This window comes from Marasmius oreades, chromosome 9 (genome assembly GCF_018924745.1).
Source record: "Marasmius oreades isolate 03SP1 chromosome 9, whole genome shotgun sequence".
Taxonomy (NCBI): Eukaryota; Fungi; Basidiomycota; class Agaricomycetes; order Agaricales; family Marasmiaceae; genus Marasmius; species Marasmius oreades.
The window spans coordinates 714,192-734,417 of NC_057331.1; the positions used below are offsets into that span (position 1 = coordinate 714,192).

Below are 20,226 nucleotides of genomic sequence, written 5' to 3' on the forward strand. Positions count from 1 at the left end.
CGCTCGGACCGCGGATACTCCGATGGAACCCGGAATTGATCTTAGTCTCGAATCTCCTGCCGTATCACCGCATCCATTAAACTCCGACGAAAAATCCCTTTATCGTGAAGCAATTGGCTCACTGATGTATGCAAGTATCATGACTCGCCCGGATATCACATTCGCCGTTAATACCCTTTCTCAATTTCTTGAATCTCCCCGAACAACTCACCTAAATGCCGTTAAACATGTATTCTGTTATTTGAAAGGAACTCGGGACGTTAAGCTCGAACTTGGAGGAGACAAATTATACCTGTCCGGATACTCGGATGCCGATTGGGCGTCGCACACGCACCGCCATTCAATCTCAGGATTCGCATTTTTTATCGGATCCGGAGCGGTCTCCTGGAGTATGAAAAAGCAACCTATCGTTACGCTTTCCAGCACGGAATCCGAATACGTCGCGTTAACTCACGCCGGCAAAGAAGCAATTTGGCTCAACAAGTTGTTATCTGAGCTAAGACCGATTTTACCGAACGCCGACAGCGGATCCGACGCAATGGACTTATACTGCGATAATCAAGGTGCTATTCGTTTATCAAAGGACTCTACATTTCATGCACGTACAAAGCACATAGATGTCCATTTCCACTGGATCCGACAAACGGTTTCACAAGGACAAATTTCTTTATCTTATGTTCCGACCGACTTAATGATTGCAGATACATTCACGAAGTCCCTGTCTCGGGCTAAATTCGTACGCTTCGCATCCATGCTCGGACTTACTTTTGATTAGTGTTCATCTTGAGGGGGAGTGTTGTATATCAAATAAACACGTGCCTTTAATCTCCGTTAGAGTATATAGTTACTAAATACGTACACTCACACCTCAGTGTCAAACCACCACTGAGGTGTAAGTCTTCTATTATTTTCCCTTCTTTGGAAGTACTCATATTACCTTCTATAGTATACATTCCTTTTAGGTATTGCCTATTATCGTAGTGTCAAACCACCACTGAGGTTATACATTCCTTTTAGCCACTCTCTCGCACTCCGGAGCTCCGACGGACTCCGACATTTCTCCGTTCTTACACTCTATTCAACACTGCGCATCACAGCAAATGCTGAAGAAGACTGACAATAAGGGTGGCTCGGTGGAGAATTGTGACCATGGAAAATAGCATCGATACGTTTCGCAGGAGAGAATAAATGGGACGACGTAACGGTTTGGTGATGTAGGGCTTTTAGAGTGGGATGAATCGGCCATTCTATGATACCTGCTCGAGGGTGATATAACACGAAGTGGTCCATGTAGAAGGTAGGGAGTGGGGCGGTTGGTGGGCGAACGAGATGCTTCTGGGCCTGCGTTGCGTGTTTGTCGACGGCGTCATTTGCTAGGGATGGTGGGTCGGTAGCTCATCAGGAAAATGCAGATTTGTTAATTAACGTTAATTAACGTTAATTAACATGAATTAAGGGTATTTAATGTTAATTGAAAATTAATCGAATTAATGGTAATTAACGTTAATTCGCTAGGTTATAAATTTAATTAATAGTAATTAACAGTAATTAACAGTAATCAGTAAGTAATTACCAGGGATTAGTACGAATAATAGTACACATTAGCAAGATAATTAGTAGAAATTAGTATGAATATAATATAAATTAATACCAATTAGTATGAATATAAGATAAATTAATACCAATTACTATGGATTAGCTCAGGCTTAGGTTTCTTTCGATTCATGTAAAGCAATATGGTGCTCGATTAGCAGGCGGGTACGTTAATGACAAAAAAGAAAAATATATATAGCCCCGTTTTTTACAGGCCAGAGCATCCTTCAAACATCAGCCAATTGATCAGCCCCCGGGTCCTCATCCAGCTCCTCATCCAGCTCCTCATCCAGCTCATCCAGCTCATCCAGCTCCGTGTTTCCTGTAGCGTTCGGCATCCATTGGCTGTGTACTACATTGTCTTTGTCTTCATTAGCCTCTTCATCCGAGTCACGATCGTTGAAATCGTATGTCTTTTCGACAACGCCGATGTCAGGAATACCACTGAGCAGACATAGTCAGTAACAAGTAGAGAACGACGGCGGGAGATGTCACCAAGCAAAACCGTATAGTTCCCGCATGATCTTGTGGAAAAACTCGCCATCCTTCCCATCTTTCATATCTGTCAACATGACTACTTTCTTCTGGTATTCCTCCCTGGCGAGTTCCTCGCTAAAGGGTGCCTTGACTTTGCCCGACGTTAATGTATCCTTGAGTGCACAATGGATCTACGAAAACTCAGCAAAAGAAAATGTCGAGTTACGACCCGACGTACCGCTGCGGCCGAAGTCGCTAGAAGAGGGATAGATACTTCGCCACCGAGCACCTGGAACTGCTTCTCGAACAACCGGAGGATAGAACCGGAACCTCCACGAGAAAGCCATAGGCGGCAATGGTTCAACACTGCATCATGAAGGAACGGCTTGCTCTTGAGTGGGCGACGGCTGTAAGACTTGAGCATTATATACAATAGTCAGATTCCAACCAGTGCAACCACAGAAAAAGACCCACCTTTTTCCCAGATGTACCCGCGTTTTCCGTCTTGGAAGGATATATGTAGAGGTCATTTCTGGTCTCCGCGTAGGCAATATCAAGGCGATTCGAACCACGCAGTTTGTAGTCTGTTTCGACAATGCCGGACGCGACTGTCTTGCTGCTGGATCGGAACTGAAAGAATCGCGTCATTGGCTGCGGGAAAGTGACCAACCAGTTAACACTATTGAAACAGGCATAAAGAAGGGAAAATTCACCAGCTTGGAAAGAAGACGAAGGAAAACGGGATCAGTGTCGAATCGTTTGAATATTTCACGGGCTTCTTCGGTAGTCCGTGCATCAAGGGATTTTCGTCGTCCGAAATTGCGCGCGCTGGTAAGCATCATGTTCTTCATGAACTCGGTGGGAGTTGCATATTTCGGAAACATATTGATGAATGCAGCATACTCCATTACAGTGGTAATGGTTAGTTTTAGAATCCTTCTGAGTGTTTGCGGCTGATTCTTCAAAAGGCACACGCCACCGGCAGAGATGACAGCTGTCGCTGCTTCGCTCCATACTACTGGCTTGCTTTCAGTGACGCCCCGAGATATACCCTTGATCTCCGGGCGCTTGGAGGGGTTAGACCGCTATAACACATTGAGAGTTTGGGTTAACTTACCTCTTTAACGTGTTCTTGAACGCGCTTCGACTGCACGGACATAGGGCCGTTAGTAAGATAAGAGAGTTGGATATCATGTAGGAACATACTTTGGCGTCAATCGTTGTGGGAGGGGTGGATGCCGAGACCTTACGAACAAGGGTTCTAGTAGAAATAGCCTTCTTGTGGGTTTTTTCAGGTGCTGGTTGACTCTCGCTGTCCGCTGAAGATATGTCAGATGCCGGTGGAGGGGACAAGTGTACGACAGCTGCACGCTTGACCCCAAGTTCGACGTCCGAGTCGAAAAGGTTGCCAGACAAATCATCGATGGTCAGGAGAACTGTTGTGGACGGCTTGATAATCTTGGCCTGCTAAAACGAGTATCAGGCAACACGTTATGCACGAGACAAGACTCACCTCATATCTGTACTGTTTAGCTGTAAGAGGCGTGTCATCCTCATCATCGCTGAGCTCATCCTCTTCCTCCGACAGCGAACTGTCACCCTTTGCCACGCCTATATCATGTTCGAGCTCCTCAGATGAAGATTCTTTATCAAGTTTCGGGGGTCGCCCTGTGCAAAGGTGAGTACATTGAACTAATATAAGCCACATGCGTACCATGTATATGCGACTGAGTTACCCGTCCCACTTTTCTGCTGTTGGACGGTTTCTCACTGGAACGTATGGCGTCGGGGACCTTCTCCTGTACCATATTTGATGCGTTGTTGGGACGGCCCGTCTTAACATTCGCCTGCGTGACACTCGAACCAGACTTGGGTGGCTTAGAGGGTTTAGCTTTACTATTCTTCACAGCTGGAGAATAGTAGAACATCAGATACACAGTCACCGGTGCTACGCAGAAACAGTCTGGCCTAGTTGTTCCAACACCTCCATCGTTATGTCTTCATCTGAGTCATCGAAACCAGGCGGTCGTGGGACATTGCCGTCTATATACATGTGAGCTACTTTACAGACAAGAAAAATGTTAACGACACCTTTTGTTGCTTTGAGTCGCTTCGCCTCCGCTTCTTGAATGGCACTGGATAGGGCGCGTTCACGTTTGCGACTTTCAAACGCAGCAGTCGCACCCGGACCCTTATTACGAACTGCTGTCATCCACACTGTAGAACTAATGAGCATTCAGTACATGGGTGAAAACCAAACGACATACCACCATCCTCTTGAGCCTTGCTTTTGCTCTGACGAACAGGCAGAGCTCGTGTAGGTGCAGAGGTTTCAGCGTCACTTTCGGTGTTGGGAATAACCATGTTCTTGCGACCTCTACGAGCACGGGGGGGGGGGGGCAACTTCTACGTCGCGGCTGTCGTCATTTTGTTCGGTTTGTTCTACGTCGACATCCATATCTTCACGACTGGCGTCATCTGCAACCAGAACTGTTAGCAGTAAAATGATCAGTGAGGTAAAAAGCTACCTGGAACAGGTGCTTTTTTTTTCTTAGTCTTGTCATTCTTCTTGTTACTTTTTTTGGAGTTTCCTTCAAAATCAGGAGGTGTAAGAATGCGGGACACGGTGAGGGAGGACATAACTTACCCTTGGGCATGTTGCTGGGGCAAAAGCAAGAGAAAGCAACGATGTGTGGTCCGGGGGTACCTACAACGGAGGACCACATTGCTGACTTGTTTGATTCCTCGTCGATAAACGTCGTTTTGGCGAGCCTGAGTGTGAAGTAACGCAAGGATAAAAGACTATCGGTGGAAGTAGGCGATTTGCACACAGGCAATCCAGGGTCAGGACATACACGGGTATATATCTGCATCCTACAGCTAGGAATGTAGATATACACGGGTATATATCTGCATCCTACAGCTAGGAATGTAGATATACAAGTATCGGCAGAAAGTACTGTAGATATCGTCGACGGTTACCCAGATCGCAGGGAAGTAAGCGATTTCTGAGGTAACTTCACCCTACAGCTAGGAATGAAGGTACAATAAAGGACACTTTCAAATGTTGGCAGTCTCAGTAGGGGGTTAAAAACAATAGGATTCCTAAGTAATGACCGCTAGATGGTTGCTGCCCAAACCATACACCGACATCTGGCATATGGAAGTGGGACATGTCGTGGTACAGAAGGGAGTTAAAAATTGTCACACTATCACACTTGTCACATATAGCGGGGGTCACTCGTTGTATTAAAAAATGATATCAAACAAGCTGATACTACCAAAATACATGGGGGGGGTTCCTACTAGCTACATAGTGTCCAAAAAATACAAGAAACTAAACAAGAAATACAACATTTGAGTTGTTGACTACAAAATTCTCAAATACCCGCAAATGTCTGTAAGAAATGGCTAGCCAGCTGCCGGTTCTTTTCCTGGATCTTCGGAATAGAGTAAGTGAAAGATACAGCTTTTCTCCACCTAGTCGCGTTCATAAGGTACCCCCGGCCACTTGAACATTCGCGGAGTCGATTCAGATACCACTTTTCGCAATCTTTCGACCAAAAATCGAGGTTGAGGCCACCGGCCATGAAAGGAGCAGGGCGAGGCCACCAAGACATGTGCGATGCTTCAGCTGCGTTCGTATTTACCTGATCTAGTAGGGCTGTCAAAATCTAACAGTAAATTTTTAACTGCTACACACTTACCTCTCTCCACCATATAAACTCCGCAGAGCAGGTCTACTTCCACAGGCATGAGGAAATCGTCCCAGTATCCCGCTCCCTCATGCTCCCAGAAGCATCGTCCTTGCCTTTGAAGCCGTTCGGGGTCACCGCCGAAAATTACGTTCTCTTCTGACACTGTCGTCGTCGCCATCCTCGACAGCAAACCACCCGCTAGCACCGCAGCGCGCCCCCTGGCTGATCGTAAGAACTGATCACGTTCTGTTTCATACGCCCTCCAGTCATGAATATCCGGTGTGTAACCAGCACGCCGGAAGCCAAGGAAACAAAGAGTCGACGCATGAGCGGCTTCTCGCCACAGAGCCGCTGCTTGAGGGGGTGGGTCGCCACGGACGAGAATGTGGAACCGGATACCGTGTCTTATTAGCTGAGAGGCAACAATGTGGAGATCAGGGCCCCAAGCACAGCGTACAATGTGCAGAACCGATACGGGGCACTTTATAAGTAGCACCATTTTTGGGGCGAGAAGATCGGATTTCTTGCGGACCAGGTGCCAGACCTCGTTGTCGACAGTAACTTTGATGACGAGTATCTCCCAGTTCAATGCATCTGATATGTACGATGAAGGGTCGGAGAGATCGTGGCTCGGAAGAGAGAGGGGGGATGTGTGGGTTAGCGATAGGATGTGGAAGAATTGACGCAGTTTGTCCATGGTTTCTGAAGGTGGGTCAGGTTCAGAGAACATGGCATTATTAGGGTTGTTCCGCCAGCGCCCATTCCCCAACAGATTTCGGGTGGTGTCAAGGTCGATGAGGTCGACGCCTTCCCTCTCCCATTCACAGTCACTGAATCCGTAACGCTCAAAAGCGACCTCTTCCATCCTGATGGGTACGAAGTCGGCCATGACTTCATCTTCTGCTTCTGGATAGCCCCCAATTGCTTTGAGAGCTTCCCCTGAAGTGGTCTCTGTGTCTGTGATGATGGGTGGGCCATCTGCGATCTCCCCATCCTCATCCTCTTCTTGCTCATTACCTCCCTCCACCTGTTCTGGATCAACTCCAACGTCCGTATCCTGGGGTGCATCTTCCTCCCAGTCGTCGTCCGAGTCGGGATCAAATTCACCGAATTCACTACAGAGATCCCAGGTGTTGGAGAAACCGTCGTACCTCTTTTGCGCATCCGAAAGACGTTCCCACTCACTCTCTACTTGCCCTCGAGTGAGACACGTCCTGACTTGGAAACCGCTCCGATTATCCCAATACCAACACACTGCCCCTTTCCGACCCGGTGCGTGGTATTTGCTAGCCTCTCGTTCTCGATTCTCACGAGACTGCCTCTGTACAGGTGTTTCTAACGCCAGTCGCTCCTGATTTCTCCCATCCCAGCGAGCAAAGAATTCCTGCCAAGTCTGGCCAGGACGCTGACCAGAGTTCTTCTCAACAATGGGCGAATCGGAATTGGGAACATTGAAGTAACTCTGATAAGGAGCATACTGTTGTCGAGGATGAGATGAGGAGGCCACAGGCACTACAGAGAGGGAATCTTCAGGGTTGGGAGGCGGGTTATCGTAGACGCGCGCGAACAGTTTCCAGAACTCTTCATTGGTAGGGAACACATCTGCCAAACTCTCAAATATGTGGCGGTAAACCGTCCATGCACCATCTTTCAAAATAGTCGTTCCAGTCTCATTGTACTGCCCCTTGGTAACGGTGCCTAAGTCCTTCAACTCTCCCCAGTGAACACACACCAGCACGTTCAGCTGGCGGTAAAACGACAGCAACAATGGTGTGGTGCGGTGAGTAGCATCGATTATACCACCTGTACGCAGAACGTCCTTGTCATTGGCGTACGATCTCTCAAACGCCCCAAACCATTCAGGGTGTATACCGTTTTTGGTTTGTAAGCGTTCTCGCCAAGTGTAGTCGAGATGCAACCTTTCTTTACGCCTCAACCACAGCAGACTGAGTGTTGCTGCTGCAATCAATGGTAGGAAGGCATCCCTAGAACACTGGGCAGCCTGCTGGAGTGCAGCAATCGATTCATAACCATGCTGGTACCCATACGATGCTGGGTATGACCACAGAGAGATTGTCGGGTCCATCAAGGACGTATCGGGCTTTCCCTCCTCCAGCATAGCGAGGACCAGTTTTCGAAGGTGTTTCTCCAGCTGGTCCCATGCAATCGTAACATCTCTAGCTAGAAAATACTTACGTCCGCCAGCGGCCTGACGAACATAAGGGAAACATTCGTTTTTGTGGTCAAGGCAGCTAAAAAGCGAGCCTTTGAACACATTCCACTGAGGTACAAGAGGTAAGAATGGATGGGCATGATGTATCCAGTTGAACTCCTTGAGGTGTACCAAGGAGCGATGCGCCGTATCGGAGAAATGAAGGGCGTTGTACGTTGGTACGTGAGAAGGGTTGGTGTTCGCAAAGCGGCTTATGACAGTGAACATTCTTCCATGCGCGACAAAGTGTGTGTGCTTGCCGTAGACGCGTGCTGTTGGCTCATGCAGAGAAACATTGGATTGGGTAGAATTCTAAGCAAATTACACGTCAGATTCATAAATATCGATGCAAAACGATGCTAGCGTGATTTTATATGTATGAAGTTGGTATATCTCATCATCTTGAGTGCGCAAGATAGCCTGCAGTGACAGATGTTCGCAAGTTGATCAGGTAACGCTAATCCTCACACCCACAGCTAGGTGAAGAATACGGTTGAAAAGAAGAATGGAAAAAATTGGAATTTTGAGAGACGTAGAGTGGTGGTGGTAGATGGCAGACTAGAACTTTGAGAGACGGAGTGGTGGTAGAGGACAGACCAACGATAAGACATGTGACCTTTGACGCGTCGCCCATATAAGGCAGTGCCGGCCTCGCCACTTTTCTATACAGTATGCCTCCAACCCAGGGAACTCTGTATACCGTACTCCGCAGAGCGACGGATACACATATCGACATAAAAGTCTGCCCCCCTAATTGCACCACTCGCGACGGAGACCCTCAGCCACTCATAACGATGGGGATAGACGCAGCCCGTTTCGACCAGCCCTTCGTAAGTGATAACCGATTGCGACGTACAATGTACATGATACTACTTTCTATCTAGATCGTCAGACTGTTGCTACCGTCGATGCAGACCCCACCCCTAACAGAGAACACTCCTGCCGACTTCGAGAGCATCACTGAGCCTGACAGTGATCCCATCGTTGACTCTGACAATGAGGGCAACTGGATGGTACACATGGATGCGGTCGGTGAACATGTCATGGAAGAAACCCCTATGTGTTTGCCTCTTGAGGATGGCATCCCGCTCACCCAAGTTACGGAAAGCCAAATTGCGGCCCTCGATGTCCCAGATGAGTCGTACGAATTTCCAACCCCTTGGAATTTCCTGCACACTCCTTCAGGCCAGCACAGGGCACATAACGGTACGTGAATGATGCAAACTTGGCGTAACCCTGACTGACACGTTTCCAGAACCTTCAACTCCGAACAAGCGACATTCGTTTGGATCTCGACAGCCACGGACGCCTACAAAACATAAAACATACGACACTCGGCAGTTTGGAGGTGTGAATGACCCACAAGATTACGAATGCGACCCGATGTCGATGTATCGTACTGGTGGGATGTTCTAGTGGAGGGAGGTGTATTGTGTAGATAGACTGGTATGTTCCGTAGATCAATTCGACAGTTCATATATAGGCAGCTACTTGGCGAGTCCCTTTCTCGTTGTGATATACCCTAGACAAAACTTCATGAAATAATATGTCCCCTAACCCGTTCCTGAGCGATTATACGTTGATCAGCAGTTCATAGTGTTGGTGAATGTCACTAATATGTAGCCATGAATATAACGTTATATTGACGATGTCAATAAGGAGACACACCTTATCAATTCACTCACTCTAACCCCCCACACCCAATTTTCATCATTGGCATCCTCCCATCGCGCAAAAATGGGTCCACGCCAAGGACGACGCTCGTATGCATAAGCCGGTATCGTTAACACCTGATACGGTGCTTCCCTCTCTGCAACTTCTCGCAGAAATCGTTCGATGTAAGGATTTGGTGGGAAGGGATTGTTCGGTTCTTGACGGAAGAAAAAGAGGTTGTATCCTACTCGCTGATTTTCATCATCGTTCGGAGCTGTCATTTCGGCGAGCACAAGACTTGCTTCCGGATTGGAGCTACACATGTAGCTATGTGGAAAGCCTCGGTGTACGATGGGAACAGGTACTGAGAATAGAACCCCATCACTGGAGATGAAGATTGCAGGCGATGTGGGCTATGGCACAATGGTAATGATTAGTACTTGTTCTTAGGACTGCGCACAATCGAACTTACTACGTCGTTTGAATCCCAATAAGCTATCTGCTGGTCGACCTCGTCGGACAGAGGAGGACTATCAGGTACGGGCATATTGGGGCGACTGGATAGTGTGTTGGGATCTGAAAGGTAGTTGTAGCGGCTGGTACTGTCCCGGGTACTCAAGATCTTCACAATCACTGATTTGCCGAACCTGAAAGTCGAGTAGCGTAAGGAGAATAATAATCGCAGAGGAGTAAGCGATTGGAAACTGGCCATCCAGGGACAGCAAGGCGTAGAGTCAACTGCGATCGTCGTCTATCTCCATCCTACAGCTAGGTATGCAGATAGAACGCTCCCATGAAACTCCATCCTACAGCTAGGAATGCAGTTAGAACGCTCCCATGACCCCCCATCCTACAGCTAGGAAGGGAGGGTTGGAGGTTTGTTATCGATGATGGTGGTGGGAGGAGAACAGGTGTGACGATTGCGACACATTGTGACAGTGAGTTACAATGTGACTTACTACTATTTGACTTAACTCACTCCCACCACGATGTTGAACACCTTCCTCCCTACATCTGCTGTTAGGAGGTTGGTTGTTAGGGTATCTTCCTCTGTCTGTGGAGGGAGGCGCCTAGACGTCAGCTGGCTTCATATCCAAACACTGGCCTTCACATAAAGACCTGTCCAAATGCCCGACTTTTGCGATGGTTGTGGAGGGGAATTCACCTCTGCTGGGCTACACCACCACTTCAATCAAACGACGAACTCCGAGTGCATCCGCTATGCAAATTCTCTGAGTGGATTTCCCGCCCCCCCACCTTTTTCCGACGACATCGAACCCCCCGCAGATATAGAAATACACAACTTCGAAGACTTTCGTTATTTGGACTTCGACAGTGACCCAGCAACATTTGATGGCGACTTCTTCGGAAACGAATACACTATGCATGACTTAGGACAAGTAACTGAACCTTTGACCGGCGAGGACGCTCACGACGAAGACAATACTTATTGGCATGCACACAATTATGATAACGATAATAGCAGTGACATCGAAGATGGAGAAGGAGAAGATGGTCTGGAAGACTTTGATGAGGATGAAGTTAACGCAATGTATGAGCACGATTGGGAACCAAACCGAGAGGGAGAGAGCGACGAAGAGGTTGAGGTTGTGAATGTCGAGGAACGGCTTCCTGGCACACACTTTGAAGGAACACCGATCCCTGAAACAACGCAACGATTCAAGATTGAAGATCGACTACGCCATCCACCATTCGTAGTTCAATTTCCGGGCCCTGCTGGACGCCCTTTGGCCGATAGAAACAGTGAGAACGCAGACATTCGTTATAGGCGCGAACTGGGTCCAGGATCCTCATTCTGGCAACCGTTCGTCTCACAAATTGACTGGGAGGTCGGGAGGTGGGCGAAGCTACGTGGGCCTAGTTCCAATGCTTTCAACGAATTATTGAAAATCCCTGGGGTACGATCATTTATCTACTACTAATAATGCTGTTTTATTGATACTTCTGTGTAGGTTGTAGATGCTCTTGGACTATCGTTTAAGACAACCCAAGAACTGAATAAAATCATTGATTCTCACCTACCTGGCCGCCCTCCCTTCAAACGCGAAGAGGTTGTCGTTGCTGGCGAGGCGTACAAATTTTATTACCGCGACATCTTAGAATGCATCCAAGCGCTGTGGAGGGACCCTGATCTGAGCCAGTATCTTATTGTATGCCCCGAACGTCACTATACGGACAGTACATGCCAGACAAGATTATACCATAGTATGCATACAGGTCGGTGGTGGTGGGCTACGCAGGTGAGTTCTTGAATATATCTACCTGTATCTCAAGTATAAAGACTTACATTTGTTCTGTGTAGAAGGAGGTTGAGAAAACCCATCCAGGCGCTACGATTATTCCCCTCATCATATCCTCCGACAAAACCCAACTCACCGTCTTTGGGAATAAGACAGCCTATCCCGTTTACATGAGCATCGGAAACATACCAAAGGAAATCCGACGTAAACCTTCTCGCGGGGCATATGTTCTTCTTGCCTATCTCCCTACCTCCAAGCTCAGCCATATCAGCAACAAGTCGGCTCGTCGTCGCGCTCTGGCTAATCTTTTCCATACCTGTATGGGTCATATCCTATCCCCTTTAAAAGATGCTGGCCTCGACGGTATAGAAGTAACGGATGGGATGGGTGTATGTCGGCGGGGTCACCCTATTCTAGCAGTCTACGTCGCCGATTATCCAGAGCAAACTCTGGCCACGATAGCCAAAAGCAACCGCTGTCCTGCACTCTGCCCAACGGAACCCGAACAGCTGGGTGAAGACGGCATGGATGGGCCTTTCCTAGGACTTCAAGATGCTCTCAATGTCCTCGAAACCATTGCTGACGGCCCGACCAAGTTCCATAAACAATGTAAAGCACATGGCATGAAGCCTATTGCAGAACCGTTCTGGAAAGAGTTACCCTATACCAACATCTTCCAGTCAATCACTCCAGATATCCTCCACCAACTCTATCAAGGACTCATCAAGCATCTGGTCACTTGGTTGATAAAGATTGTCAGCGCTGCAGAGATAGATGCTCGATGTCGACGGTTTCCCCCCAATCACAACATACGGCTTTTCATGCGAGGGATCTCCGGTCTTTCTCGCGTCACTGGAACAGAGCACCAGATGATCGGCCGACTACTTTTAGGCCTTATTATCGATGTTCGACTTCCTGGTGCCTCTTCTTCGTCTCACCTATGTGGGGCTGTTCGGGGCATGTTAGATTTCGTCTACCTTGCCCAGTACCCTCTTCATACTACCGACTCGCTCAAACTTCTCAAACAGGCCCTTTCCCGTTTCCACATCAATAAGGACATCTTCGTTGAGCTCAGAGTATCCACCAGCTTCAAGATCCCCAAGCTGCATGGATGCCAGCACTATGACGTCCATATCCAGAATTTCGGTACTGCAGACAATTACAACACCGAATATACGGAGCGACTACACATCGACCTCGCCAAAAATGCCTACCGTGCAACTAACCATCGTGACGAACTCCCTCAGATGGTGCTTTGGTTGGACCGACGCGAAAAACTGCACCGCCATATCAAGTACATCCAACACAAGTTGTTGGGCACCACAAACCCCCCTATTTTATACGATATAACACCTGGAGTGACTTTCGAACGCACTCTGAAGATGACGCGACATCCTACCAGAAAGGCTGTTAGCTTCGAGGTGCTTGCAACTGCCTATGGTGCCATCCACTTCAAGGAGGCATTGGCACGTTATGTTACTAGCATTCGTGCTCCCACCCTCTCGACACGAGTCCTCATTCGGGAGTCTCAAAATCTATACATCCCTTTTGCACGTGTTCCTGTTTGGCACCGCGTCAAGTGGACAACCCCTGACATATACAATACAAAGACACACGGTTCTGTTGTGGTAGACAGCGCCCACGTCAACCCTTCCCGTAAGAATAAGCGTGGACACATCGTTCCTGGTCGTTTCGATACTGTTTTGGTTAATGTCAAAGATGGGCAGGCGCTCGGAGTTAAAGGTTCGTTCACTTGGTTCTACCTTCATCCAAGTTTCGTGGACTGACTCATTATACAGGGTATCGGGTGGGCCGCGTTCACGTACTGTTTTCACTTTCAGAGAGCCAGAAGGACATGCTCTTCCAGGCGGACGAGCAGGAATATGTAGCAGACCACCTTGCTTACGTTGAATGGTTTACTACGTTCCCTCGCAGACCTGAAATGGCTCATGGCCTCTACAAAATAACCCCTTCGGCTGATGCAGACAGTGGTTACCGAGATGCTAGCATTGTTCCGGTCTGGTCGTTCAGACGAAGTGTTCACTTATATCCTAAGTTCGGTCCTGTCGTACCTTCTGAATGGACTTCTAGCACTGTTTTAGATCAGTGTTCTTGTTTCTTTGTAAATGCATTCAGTGATAGAAATTCCTACTACACTGTGTTCTAATATGATTAAACCCTTTCCCCTTCATTTGTGTGATAACTTATGCAGAAACTCAACTACCAATTAGTGCGAATTATCACCGATTATCAATTAACGTCAATTAAAATTCATTAGTATCAATTAACATCCAATTACTGTTAATTACTGTTAATTACTGTTAATTAACAAAGGAGGTTTTTTCTGATGCTCCTGTGTGACTATGAATGTGAGAAAAGGAAAGGGAGTGAGTAATAGAGGTAGATATATCGAGAAGCCAACGATATAGTGACTGAGCCGGTAAGGTAAAGAGAGTAGAGGGAGAAGGAGGGTGCGTAAGTGCATTGTTAAGGAAACGGATGATGTTAAGATGGTCGGAGTAAATATCGTAATGGGTGGGTTGATCAGGTGGTGTTTGTTTGAGTAATAAGAGGGCGACGATTAGGCCATACAGTTCACCATGTAGTATAGAATAAGAAGGATTTGAGGTAGGTAAGGAGAAAACAAAGGACATGTGGTTAGCTAGCGATGAAAAGGTAATAGAACGGCGAGTAAGGACAGGTGGGGAGGGCGGAATCATAGAAGAATCGGATGCAACAATATGAGAAGGGACTTGAGGTTGTGGAAGCGAAAAGATGGATGTCGAGGTAGAGATCTGCAACAGGGATTGTATGTATTGCTCAGAGAGGGCTTTGCGTTGTTCAGGAGGGATAGTAAGGGAGGTGTGGTGGTGAGAAAAATGAGGTAAAGACAAGGAGGATAGAAAGGACTTTAGTTTTGACCAAGCAGAGGAAAGTGGTGACCGTAGAGGGAAAACAAGTTCAAGGGGGACTGGAAAGGAGATAGAGTGTTGAGGAGCTAGCGGAGGGAATTGGGGATTTTCAGTCCAACGAGCGCAATCTGAAAGGCGCTTTATGCCTGCATCTGCCAGTATACGGAGCTGGTTTGGTGACAGAATGGACAAGCGAGATGTAGGGGGGAGGGTAGAAGGTTGTAAAGATAAGGAAGAGATAATGTGAGAAATAGAGATATTTCTGGAAAGGATATGAGATTGATCAGTGCATGGAAGGCTGAGATTATATTTATACAGAAGACGGTGAGCGAGAATCCAAGAAGAAGGGAAACGATGTGAGTTTGCAGTGACAAGGTGACGAAATGAAGCCAAAAGGGATGTTCCATAGAAGGGAGGCGCGCAAAAGTTAAAAGAACATGAAAGGTCAGTTAAGGTGATGCGTGCCATATCACGGAAGGGGGAAATGTGGTGGTTAAGGTCTCTGAGGAGGCCGGAGATTGTAGCATGGATGTTAAGAAGGACAACAGAGGGAAAATTGAATCCAAATTGTGCGAGGGGTAGAGTTAAGAGAGAAGATGAAGGTGGGAAGGGGAATCCAAGGTGCGAGTGGATCTTCGTGGCGATCATCTTGTCCAGTTTCTGTTGTATATCAAAATAAACACGTGGTATTAATCTCCGTTAGTCTATATAGTTACTGAATACGTACAACCACACCTCAGTGTCTAACCGTCACTGAGGTGTAAGTCGTCTTCTCTTCTTTTCCCATATTCAGAAGTACTCATCTTATCCTCTATAGTATACTCTCTTTAGGTACTATATCTTAATACGAGTGTCTAACCGTCACTGAGGTTATACTCTCTTTAGCCACTCTCTCGCACTCCGGAGCTCCGATGGACTCCGACGTTTCTCCGTTCTTACACTCTATTCAACACTGCGCATCACAGTTTCTCCGCATCGTGTTGTAGTAAGGGTTGAAAAGATAAGCGCGGGCGAATTCTTGAAATGAGTGTTTGTGATAAAATTCGGCAAAGTGCAGTAAAGGGTAAGCGACAGGTAAGGGAAGGGAACTGGAAATCATTAACGAGATCCCGAAGGCACAGGAATTGTTTTTTGGGATGATCAATAGGGGTGCGTAGGAAAGTGAGGTGGTCAGATGACACGTCAACTTGCGCAATAAACTGTATGTGGAATCAAAGGGGCGAGAAGAGTCCACTGTCGGCATCAAGACAGTTTTGGGAGGTAGGGAAGGTGTGTTAATGATGTAAAGTCGAGATTTCTTCCAATCCGTTTTTGATCCGTAGCATGATTGAAATTGCTCAACACATAGGCAAGAAGCTCGGCATGTGTCAAGTGTGGTGGCAGTAATGTAGGAGTCATCCATAGCTTCCACCATTGGTACACGCAGGCGAATGTTGTCAGCAGGTACATGAAAGTCATGTTGTCGTGCGGTTTTGGTGGACACGATGAGAGTACCGGGAGAAGAATGGAAACGGTCTGAAAGCCAGTAGTGACCCATGCTCGATGTGAGTGTGAATTTGAGGGGGGAAAGTGGACCTCCTTGTTTTGTGATGCCTGTTATAGTGAACGGCTCAGTATATCCATAGGCGGACTTCACTTGGTAAGGGACATCAGCCTGGGAGGAGACGTCGAAATCAATGATGGATTGTGGTAGACCATATGCACGAATTGCATCGTAAAAGCCGTCAGGTTCTAGCATATCAAAACCTTTCTTTTGGTCTCGCTGAAGAATATACAAGGGTTGTTGATTCCGGGAGGACCATGCATGTAGTTGGGCCAGGAAGGAAAGTAGATCTCTGCCCTGTACACCTGGTTGGGTAGCAGCCTGTGTGCGGGGAATGACTTCAAGCTTGGCAAGATATTTTGTCAGGTTGAAGTTGAGCCATGCACAGGCAGTTTGGGCGACAAGGTTACTACAGCATACACCACGATAGTTCTTCATAGAAGTGGTAGAACCACGTTTGTGGATAACAGACAAATAGGTAGGTTTAGTGGAGGCAGGGAAATGTGATTTAGTGACGATGTAGTTTATCATGTTGAGGAGTGGTTGGATGCTGGAGTCGTCCAGAGTTTTGAACCACCACTTTTCCCACTGATCAGGACCTGGGGATGGACGGGGGTTACCGCGACGAAGGATGAGGCAAAGATCTAAGAGTGATAGTGGTTTTGGCCATATGAAAGGGTCGACTACTGTGCGATGGTGTACCGCTGTCACAGACAGGGACAATAGCCAGGGTTTTTCATGTGGGGAGCGTTGTTGGCGACAGAATAGATCTGAAAAATATGAAACCATTTCGCCCTTAACCTGTTCTGGATCGAAAAGTAGGACGAGATTAGTTGAGAACAGATCGCTTTGAAGCGCAGATAATCAAACTGTGGTTTAATAGATATTGAACTACATATAATATTAAATTAACATTAAACTAAAGAGCAAGTTCAACTGCAAGTTGACCCAAATTGAGTTCAACTGTGCAGTTCAACCAAACTGCATTACTCTAAGGTACTTGTGAAATGTTGGGTTTTATACCAAGTAATTCTAACCTCTAAGAACAAGTAGAAGAATATGATAAGTACAAAATGCAGTGTAGTGTAATAGTGAGTAGCATTATTGTTAATAAAGTATAGAACCAATGAAGGCTGATGTTAATGATTTTGATTGTGTTACACCTGCGTGTGGTCCTGTGGGTACTTACCATTTTTGGATGTGGCTGTGTAAAACCTACCAGTAGGGAAATTAGTCACACATAACCTTTTATAGTAAGTGGGAAAGAAGGCACACACACATCATACTATCCTTCCACTTCTCTTAGACTCTAGTTCATCTTGGTATAAAATACTATTTCTGATTTAGTACTCAACCTGTGTGCTGAATAAACTCAACAGTCCTCAAGTTCAACTCAAACTTGAACAAAATCAAGTTCAACTCATGATTGAGCTCAACCCGGAAGTTCAACTGTATGTTGAACTCCCCCAAGTTCAACTTTGGAGTTCATTCAACACAATCATGAAATGGTATAAAAAGTATTTTATACCAAGATGATCCAGAGTCTAAGAGAAGTGGAAGGATAGTATGACGTGTGTGTGCCTTCTTTCCCACTTACTATAAAAGGTTATGTGTGACTAATTTCCCTACTGGTAGGTTTTACACAGCCACATCCAAAAATGGTAAGTACCCACAGGACCACACGCAGGTGTAACACAATCAAAATCATTAACATCAGCCTTCATTGGTTCTATACTTTATTAACAATAATGCTACTCACTATTACACTACACTGCATTTTGTACTTATCATATTCTTCTACTTGTTCTTAGAGGTTAGAATTACTTGGTATAAAACCCAACATTTCACAAGTACCTTAGAGTAATGCAGTTTGGTTGAACTGCACAGTTGAACTCAATTTGGGTCAACTTGCAGTTGAACTTGCTCTTTAGTTTAATGTTAATTTAATATTATATGTAGTTCAATATCTATTAAACCACAGTTTGATTATCTGCGCTTCAAAGCGATCTGTTCTCAACTAACCTCGTCCTGCTGTAGCTGGATCAGTGAGGAAGGTGTTCGGGTTGTTAGAAAGAGAGAGGACGAGTGGAGGACGTGCGTTGAGAGAAGGGAATAACCGTTTTGCAGATCCACCAAGAAGAACAGAATTGACGAGGTTGCGGGATGAGGAGACCGCTTTTTGACGAAGCAATGATTTTTCCTCGCGATAACGGAGTTTCGCTAAGGATGAGCGGACAGATTTGAGGTAGTCGAGTAGATTATTGAATTGTAGGGAAAGGTTTGGGGTAGGAAGGTGTTGTCGTAAAGCATAGGATAGGGAGGGGTCAAATGAGGCAATGAAGGGAAGGGACCAGGGGTTTTTGTGGACAACTAGGGGGAATGAGGTAAAAGCATCGGGCTGTTTGAGGGCGTAAATGAGGCGATTCACTCGTTTCGTCTCTCTAAGGAGCTGTTTAATTGTGAAGGAAGAGATGTTGCGATTTGGAGGGGTTGATGGCTGGTAAAACGAAGGTTTTCGGAACGCAAACTGGGCAGAAGACATGAGAACCTCTGAATATGTGTGGTACACAGTGTCAAATTCCGGTTCGCTGTTGATCTCGGTCATTAGATTCGGTTTTCCCTTCAGCAATGCCGCCACATTTGAGGAAAAGGTGTGAAACCGTTGAGTTTCCCCCTTTCGCGGATAGGAGAAGCGAGGGGTAAAGGAGTTGAGTGGCTGTCGATAGGAATTTGTGAGAGTAACATCAGAGGATAAAAAGACACGAGCGAAGAGAGCGCGATGGTCTGTGGATCCGAAGAATTTCCTGTAGACAGATATGTGCGATTCAAGCATGCTTTGGGAGGAGCACGCCACGCGATCAATTATCGTTTGTCCAAAAGGCCCCTTGTAGGTGTAGTGAGTGGACGCATCACGGTTTGTTAGTTGTGACCAAAGATCGGTACCTCCACAGCGAAGCAGAAAGTTTGAATAAGCTTCTGTATTCAGTGGACGGTGGGGTCGCATTGAAATGTATTCGCAGGAAGAGAGGGTTGCATTGTAGTCACCGTACATGGACCAGTGGCCACGAGGTGCAGCGGAGCAGATGTCGCCGAGATCGTGCCAGAAGAGAGGAATATCATCCCCGCCCGGATCCCAAGGGGCGTAGATGGAGAGCACTCTATGTTGGACGGATAATCCGTTAGAGGCTGGCAAGTGTAAGTCTGCGGCGCATACACGGCCACGAAGGCGGGGGATAACAGTTACTAGTTGAGCGTGAATGTCTTTCCTGATAGCGAGGATTACGCCCCATTTTGAAGCCTTCTTGTTTGAAGTAGGGACGCCGGGATTCTCAAAAATATTGTAGTTTGAAAGTCGAAGGCGGTTTCCCACCAGGTGTTGGGACTTAGTCTCTGATATCGAAATTAGATGCGGGTCCAAAGCTTGTACGGCGTCCTGAATGTAACGGTCACGTTGAACAAAGTCGCTGAGACCATTCGCGTTCAGGGAAAGGGAGGATAAGGGCTGGGGGGCGGTGCATTGAACGGTGGACACAAGATATAATAGTACAAAGATCAATAGTATACAGAAATTGGGGCAGCGTAGACAAGGGAGTTCATATGTAGTACCGATTACATTCCTTTCTTTAGCCCGTGGTTGCCAATGAGAATTTACTATTGAGGAGGGCTTCAGTGAAGGAAGAGAGGGTACCTGGACATGAGCTACCTTGTTACGAGTGATATCCGAGTGTTTGTGATGGCGAGCGGATTTGCGCGGGCGAGGAGAAAGCGCATCTTCTGTAGAGGAGTAGTTTTCGTCTTCAGCATCGTCCATGTGCGAGTCGATGTCCCGCAAGTGATGTTGCGTGGGAGTATGTGATGGTGGGGGGGATGATGAGGA

The 20,226-nt window shown here is 46.8% G+C and overlaps 1 protein-coding gene across 1 annotated transcript; it reads right to left on the bottom strand.

The window, feature by feature from the left end:
* Positions 1–18,366: 18,366 nt before the first annotated feature.
* Positions 18,367–20,160, bottom strand: E1B28_013162 (uncharacterized protein; the record flags this gene model as incomplete). Its single annotated transcript, XM_043158309.1, has 1 exon — positions 18,367–20,160. The coding sequence occupies one exon, from the start codon at positions 20,158–20,160 to the stop codon at positions 18,367–18,369; it is 1,794 nt and encodes a 597-aa protein (XP_043003653.1).
* Positions 20,161–20,226: the final 66 nt, after the last annotated feature.